Here is a 7,968-nt window from a genome sequence, read left to right on the forward strand (position 1 = left end):
ATCGTAGTTGCAACAACAAAAAAATCATTCCATCACTAGGGTTGCCAGGTTGGTCAGACCCGGTCCAGTAGCCTACAGGAGACCAAAGTCTGATAAGCCTGTTTGAACCCATCCCCTCCGGCAAATTACACCATAAAAACAAGTATTGCAGAGGACTTTGACTGACAAACGTAGCCATTTGGGCGTGTGTTTCAATGCTGTTGAACTCCTATATCTCAGTCCATGGAGTGAATGCTTGGCCTATATTGACTCTGGTTTTTGCCCGTCTCCGGTCACTCAGCTGCTGGGACAAATAAGGAGCTGCAGGATTGGCAAACTCCATTTCACCCAGTGTCAGCCTACAGTAGCTGCACCCAACAACAGACAACCCTGACAACCTGCAATGCACTATTGGCGGGTACAATGTAAATAGACCGTGACAGAAAGTCATTTAAAAAAACATATTAATTCAGACTAAATATATTTTTGTACTGAAAAGCAATACTTACATTCTGTGCCTCTCAAAATTCCCCTTGTGTGTTTTCTTAATATAGCTTTTAATAAAGATTCTACATATTCAACCTTTAAGTGCAGTAAGTAAATATACTTGTTGCATTTCACCACAGTCCCTTATCGATATAAAAGGAGTGGACAACTCCTTAGCCTATGTACAGTTTTATCTTTAGAGAGAAAATGTTTTTCTCTCCTTTAGATTGTTTTTCTCCTGTCAGTCAACGCGCCGGGACTAGTGTTGATATATATCTTCTCGCGAGATTTCCCGTGAAGCAGCGCACGGTGGCACTTGCGTGGTGTGGCCCCGTGTGTATGCTAAGTAACATCTAACTTTGCCAACTTCCATGTATAAAAAGTCTCTCTAACTTCATTCTGTAACGTCAGTTGTACACGGTAATCTCCGTCAACATGAGTATACTCGCCAAAATAGCAGAGATTGAAAATGAGGTAAGTAGACACGCGGCTGGATAAGTTACCGCGGCGAATCACATGTTAGCTACACGATAGCAGCTAACGTTATTGTAGCCTAGCTCCCACAGCTGGGCCACGTATTGCACTTTATATTTGTGGCCCACTAGATTCTTGACAGGTTAAAGTGTGTATTAAAAGTTGCTTTACGTGCTATTTCAACTTTTAAATGTCTTATTATCCAGAAGTTAAATGACGTTGTTATCATAACGTTCGGTCAGTAGCCTAGATACGGTTATCAGTTAATGCTAACACCAGATTATTTTTTTTCAAATTAGAAATCTTTATTTTTAGATTACCACAGTAGACCCAAGTATGCAAATGATACACATCAGAAATATAGCTAAACAATTTATATAATAAGCAGCACAATACTGAACGATTGTAAAGTCAAATCAGGTCGGAAATAATCATAAATCTTTAATTATGATCATTAAAAAAACTGTAAAAGATATCAAGTTGAATCGTTTCTTAATAATTCAACGTCTTGAGACAGGTTTTAAGTTTGAATGAAGTATCTGGGTGAAAGATACTGTTTCGAATAACAATATTCAAGAATGCTTAAACAACTTTAACGTTTGTGACATGTGAATAAATGTGACTACAAGGTTTGAATATAGCAGAATATGACTTGAAAACAAAACCACAATGCTGTCTTATGGTTGTTGTTTAAAACGTTTTGTAAGAAGTCCTGAATAAAATACTTTTTAAAAAATGGAAGTGCAGTGTAAGGGCTGTGCCAAAGATAGAGCTGATAAAGTTTGACTAGATTGTTTTTAAGTACTTCAGCAGAGATGGTACAATAAGAAACATGAACGTAGCCTAACTGATGCTGCAGGGTTAGCAATAAGCCCTCACAAGTGTTCAGAAGTCAACGGTCCAACAACAGCCTTATTAATAAACATATGTCAATGGTTAAGTCAGGGTCATCGTTATCTTATATCCTACCAGCCAGTTACTTTAAAGGTTAGGAACACTATTTTGCAATTCTGTCTTAAACAATCAGGGGCCCATTTGAACACTAAAGCTGTTTTTGCATGTTGTAATCAGTCCTCCTGTTCATGGCAATTACAAAGTGTCTACCTAATGCACTTCCAATGTAAGTGTCGGGCGACCAAATCTACAATCTCCCTTTCTGCACAAAATGTCTTTTAAAGTTTATCTATAGCTTATTACAAGCTATTGTTTTTCTCTAGTTGTGTAATGTTTGGTTCTACGTGGCTGTAAACAGTAAAAACCGCCAGCCTGTGAATATTCTCATTTGTCCAGGTCATTGTTGTCCCCAAAGCAATTTGAGTCAAAAGTAACTGGACTTGGTTATTTGTCTAGGAAAACCTAGAAAACATAAATAACACTAATAACCAAGTCCAGCTGCTTTTGACTGAAATTGCCTTGGGGAGTAAAAACTGTCTTAACATACTGCTCCTCAGTGGTTACTACAAAACTGTCCTGTAAAGAACAAGTATACGCCCTCATGCTGGTGTAACTGTTAATTGTAGATGGCCAGGACGCAGAGGAACAAGGCCACAGCTCACCACTTGGGTCTGCTCAAAGCCCGTCTTGCCAAACTGAGGAGGGAACTCATCACACCGAAAGGAGGCACTGGTGGTGCAACGGGAGAAGGTAAGATTATGATTAGTACAGTTTTTACTTTTATTTAGGTTTACTTACAAACATGCCTTTAAGTCTTTCCTGTCACCCAAAGCATTGTCGTGGATATTTAATTAAGTCATGTTTCTGATTCTTGTTTGTCTTTTAGGTTTTGATGTTGCAAAAACCGGTGACGCTCGTATTGGATTTGTGGGTTTCCCCTCAGTGGGGAAGTCAACACTGCTGAGTAATCTTGCAGGTGTATACTCTGAGGTTGCCGCTTACGAGTTCACCACTCTAACGACAGTACCTGGAGTCATTCGCTACAAAGGGGCCAAAATTCAGGTACAACCTTCTATAGTTTGTTCAGTAACTGTGTAAGTGTTTTCGGGGAAGTAAGTTTCCAGCGGTGTGCTAATTTTACCATGATTTGTCTTATCTTTAAGCTCCTGGATCTCCCAGGTATCATTGAAGGGGCCAAGGATGGCAAGGGCAGAGGCAGACAGGTCATTGCAGGTAAAAATGTAATCAGTGAGGTTTCTGCTAAGAAAGATTTTTCATTGACAAAATCAAATTATAAAATAAGGGGTGACGTACATGTAGCTCTTTCTCTATTGATTGTGTGCATTGTTTAGACATTACTGTGTGCTGTTATTTGCTTCTAATGGCCACAAATAGGCAAAGGGACACTTCATAAAGAGTGGAAGGGGATGTTTTGAGGCCATTATTTAAATATATTTTATTTCTTACCACTACCCTGGCACAAGCTTGCTTAAACAATGTTTTGATATTATATTGGCTTACATTTTGTGTAGCAGGGAAAAGTAAAACCTCACCTGTGTTGTTTTTATTAATAAATGGTTGCAGATACGTACTGTAAGCGATGTGATTCCTTCATCCACGCTCTTACCAATGTCTGCATCTCCTTCCTCCTGTTTTAGTGGCTCGAACTTGCAACCTAATCCTGATAGTGCTCGATGTGTTGAAGCCCCTTGGTCATAAGAAGCTAATAGAACATGAGCTGGAGGGCTTTGGCATCCGACTTAACAAGCAGCCACCCAACATTGGCTTCAAGAGGAAGGACAAAGGAGGCATCAACTTCACAGCTACGGTATGACTCACATAGAATTTAAATACAGCAATGCAAACGTCTCCCAAATCTTTGAGTGGGAATAGAAGAAATAAATAATGTAATGCTCATAAGACTTTTAAGTGTGTTATGCGTTTGACAGTGTTATAAAGGCCGGTTGTCCTTCAAGCAAATGAAGAACTGGAAAAGTGACAATATCACGTCGAGAACCATCCCTCTATAAATTGACTAATAGTGCCATTATTCTGGCGTGCAGGGTTTTGGTTGTCAGGAACATCTGTAGTCCATTGTCGGATAGTTTGCATGATGGGCAATTTTCTGGCATCTCATTAGCTTAAACAAACTTAAGAATCCTTTTTTAATATTGTGTGCGTGTGTGGGATATTTCAAGGTTTGAAATGATCTGCAGAATGAAGTGCAGACAAGACATTTTACATGAGGTGTATCACCTTGGTAACAAACACTGAAACACTTTTCAATGCCACCCTCTGGTGGACATGTAAAAGATTACACCTAGTTGCTTCTGAAAATGTATTCTTCCGTCTTGCAAAATCTCTGCATTAATTTTATTTTTTGTAAATACCATAATTACCACCAGCTCTTTATCATTTTATAGTATTTTGTTTTTCATTGTCTCCCTGTCTGGTGTTGATTGACATTGTGCCTGTCTTCCCCTCTCTATTTTTAGTGTGCACAAACTGAGCTAGATGGTGATACTGTTAAGAGTATCCTGGCAGAGTACAAGATCCACAATGCCGACATCACTCTGCGCAGTGACTCCACAGCTGATGACCTCATTGATGTGGTGGAGGGAAATCGGTAAGCTGCTGAAGTGCCACAGTGGGCCCTCCTTAGTCATTCCCAGTGGGTGTGGCCTGTTGGAAAATGAAATCCCATTCCAGTTCCCCCAACATCAGTGCAGATACATTTGAAAATACTATTTATAGGTTCCAAACACACTTGCATTTTCATACATTTTTATGTATAAAGTGTAGTTAAGCAATTCCATCTCTTACTTAAAAACCTATGAGATTACCACTCCTCAATGTAATTACAAATGCAAACTCAGCAAATGCGTTTAACTCAAGAATATGGATAATGCGGGGTGGGGCATGTGTAGCGGGTCTAACTGCTTTCACCATTTTATGCAAGACACCAGACATGGCAACAGCATAACCTCCCTGCAGTGGTAATGAAACAAAGCATTCACAGGGTCTCTGCTGCGTAAATGCTTGCTGTGCATTCGCAGGGAAAAGACTGGAACAAAAGGGGAAAGCATAATGGACACTAACATTGCAGTGGGGGGGGGGAATAAAACTCTTTTAAAAGAAATATGTAACCAAAATAATTCTGTAAAATATTACAACAAAAAGAAACAGCCACGCATTACCCCATGTCTCTGCAGTTGTATAGAAACAGACCACTCACTGGGTCTCTTTTGCATAAAGGCTCCCTGGGTCTAACACCATGAACAGAGTCATTAAATGTGCCACACCAACCAACATTGTCTCAGCAGTACAGAAATGTGTCTTTGCTGGTTGCTGCAGCACTTTCACAGAGAGCAGCCTCTTACAGTCTCTTGTCAACAGGGTCTACATCCCATGCATTTATGTGCTCAACAAAATCGATCAGATCTCCATTGAGGAGCTCGACATCATCTATAAGGTGCCCCACTGTGTGCCCATCTCAGCCCATCACCGCTGGAACTTCGATGACCTGCTGGAGAGGATGTGGGACTACCTCAGGCTCGTGCGCATGTAAGAGATGTTTATACAGTCACCAGTAGGGGGTGTGTATGAAGGTGAAAGAGTTGGGCATGTAAATGGCGCAGAATGAGAAATCTGTTGGATGTGAAATTGAATGCGTGTGGCTTTAGACCGGAAGATTTGACTGATCTCATGTGTTCCTTTGCAGCTACACTAAACCCAAAGGCCAACTCCCTGATTACACCTCTCCTGTTGTACTCCCTGATGGACGGACTGCTGTCGAGGATTTCTGCTTAAAGATTCACAAAAACCTCCTCAAAGAGCTTAAATAGTGAGTACCATAGATTTGCCTTTATTATTTCACTTTTAAAGGGGACTTTCTTGTCTTAACACACAGATTTGATCATGTGTGCAATCTTGCACGCCTCCTACAGAAGCTTTTTCCCCCCACTCATTTTCTTCATGTCATATGGATGGGACAGGCAGTTTTTTTTTCTTTCTTTTTTTAGCATAATCGGGTTAAATCTCCATAATACACTTTCAGATTATTGTAATTCAAGTGTAGTGAAGACTGAAAGAAAGTGAGACCCCTGCACCTCCTCAGTGGCTCTGTTTTCAGGTTTTGGATGTGATGGGTCGTTTCAGAGAAAAAGCGTCCCTCTTAGCTGTTGTACAAATGCCGATACACATGTGCATTACTTAGGATAGGGAAAGCCTGATTCGATGGTGGACAATCCTGCAGAAAAGGTTGCTATTCCAAGATTGGCAACAACTGCCTACACTGGGGAAAAAAATGGAGGACATGTTTCATAAGAGTCTAAAGAGTCTGACAATCCACCCAGTAAAACAAATGTCAATATTGGCGTCTTTTAGACATGGAGAGAAAATGTCGCTAATAGTTTAGCCTTCTGCTAGCTGTAGCCAAAGGCTCATGGCCATGGTTAACAGAATGGTAATTTATTAGCAACATACATATTGGCACGTTTTATTCTGCTGCTATCATGCTCGCTAGAGCCTCAAATCACAGTATGACCTCTCAAAGGGCCACAAGCTTGCAAAGAAGAGAAAAAAAATTGCCACTCTATGACTACGTCGGTATCACAATCATGAGGGATGATCGAGAGAAAAAAATGACCACTGTCGGCTTCTGTATGAAGCATGTGTATATGCTCATGCTCGTCTGATGGGAGGGGCTTAGGATAGAGTGAGAAGAGGCTGTATTTTCAAATTCTAGCATTTTTTTCTTTTTGCCTTTTTTCAGAAATCTTTTTACTCCAGCTTTAACCCAAACAAGTGAAATTCAGTACATCAGAATTGTACAAAAAAAATGTATACAGGGCGAGTATCATTTAGATTCATAACAATAATGTATTTTTGTCTGCTTTAGTCCACACTCTTAAGGCTAAAACAGAAACAAAAAACCTTACGGCATCAGGGTTTACCCTATACCAGAATTACAAGTGGTCATTAAATGGTTTAAAATATCACAGTCGCTTTGATCACAGCCATTGTCCTCTTCACAGCGAGGTACGTATTCATTTAAGGATTAGGATTTTAGATGGTGTGTTGCACCACCATTTCCAAATGGAAGAGCCAAGATCATCCATCAGGCGATATGTTAGTGCTGCTGAGCATTGCCCATCCTCCCGGGAATTAAGGGTCAAACTGACACGCAATCAGAAAGCCTTTGTAACTAAAATGTGTCATTGTACCCTGTAGGTTATTTCATAGTGCAGAACCTTTGTTGCTGTAGCAAAGAAAGAATCACTATCTTTATCAATTATTTCCAGGATTTCATTTGGTGTGGATTACTGTGTGATGAGCCCTTCCATTTTTTTGGTGGTTCTATAAGATGGTGTAAAATTAAACATGCATCCTATTTTCTGCGTTAAAGGAATCCTTTCAATATTTTTCTTTCAGCGCACTTGTGTGGGGAGCATCTGTGAAACACAACCCTCAGAAGGTGGGCAAGGACCACGTTATGAACGATGAAGATGTTATCCAGCTGGTGAAAAAGTAAAAAAAAGGTGTCTTCGCCCACTGCATGGCTCTGTGTATCACAAAGTGTTCTGTACAGTTGCTCAGTAAATCACCAAACATATCCATCAGAGCATCTGTGTCATGCGGTTCTCATTTTTTTTGCTGTAATTTAAAAACAAAATGACTGATGAGTGTAAGTGTCACATATAAAACAACCCACAGTACTTAACACCATGAATAGTTCATATTGAATATTGGTTAAGACTTGCATTAAAAATCTGTTCAATAAAAAATCAGTAAGAAATCTTGTTGCCTTGTTTCTTTTTATTCAGTTTTTAAAATTCAAACACGTAGCATAGATCTTCTCCAGAACACCAAGCTTTATGCAACGTTTTTGGCTATATTGCCTTCCTCTGGGTGGTCCGATGTTAACATGTTTCAAGTGTATCCAGGCACAATTTTTTCTTTTCTCTGTTTAAATCCAGATGATATAATGTGCTACATGTGATCTGCCACAGAAATGTTGCATCATTGTCCTCCCTCACCTCAACATGGTCTCCTTCAGAAACACACCAGCACTAAGCAACAGCGTTACCATTTCAGTCTGGCTCACAAGAAAAAAAGTCATTTTGAAAGCCCTGT

At 39.9% G+C, this 7,968-nt stretch overlaps 1 protein-coding gene across 1 annotated transcript; it reads left to right on the top strand.

The window, feature by feature from the left end:
• The first annotated feature begins 784 nt into the window (after positions 1 to 784).
• On the top strand, positions 785 to 7,612 carry drg1 (developmentally regulated GTP binding protein 1). Its single transcript, XM_083929396.1, has 9 exons — positions 785 to 939; positions 2,460 to 2,583; positions 2,720 to 2,895; positions 2,997 to 3,066; positions 3,492 to 3,661; positions 4,329 to 4,459; positions 5,230 to 5,397; positions 5,555 to 5,677; positions 7,267 to 7,612. Exons 1-9 carry the CDS (start codon positions 901 to 903, stop codon positions 7,364 to 7,366), a joined length of 1,101 nt encoding a protein of 366 aa, XP_083785522.1. The 5' UTR covers positions 785 to 900; the 3' UTR covers positions 7,367 to 7,612.
• The last annotated feature ends 356 nt before the right edge of the window (positions 7,613 to 7,968 follow it).

Source organism: Echiichthys vipera (genome assembly GCF_963691815.1).
Source record: "Echiichthys vipera genome assembly, chromosome: 16".
NCBI classification, from domain to species: domain Eukaryota; kingdom Metazoa; phylum Chordata; class Actinopteri; order Perciformes; family Trachinidae; genus Echiichthys; species Echiichthys vipera.

Bases quoted from the DNA above. Each gene is read 5' to 3' on its own strand.
- drg1 (XM_083929396.1), top strand. From the start codon at position 901: ATGAGTATACTCGCCAAAATAGCAGAGATTGAAAATGAG. The intron at 940-2,459 runs GTAAGTAGACAC...TGTTAATTGTAG, and splicing joins TAGCAGAGATTGAAAATGAG to ATGGCCAGGACGCAGAGGAA. The intron at 3,067-3,491 runs GTAAAAATGTAA...CTCCTGTTTTAG, and splicing joins AGGCAGACAGGTCATTGCAG to TGGCTCGAACTTGCAACCTA.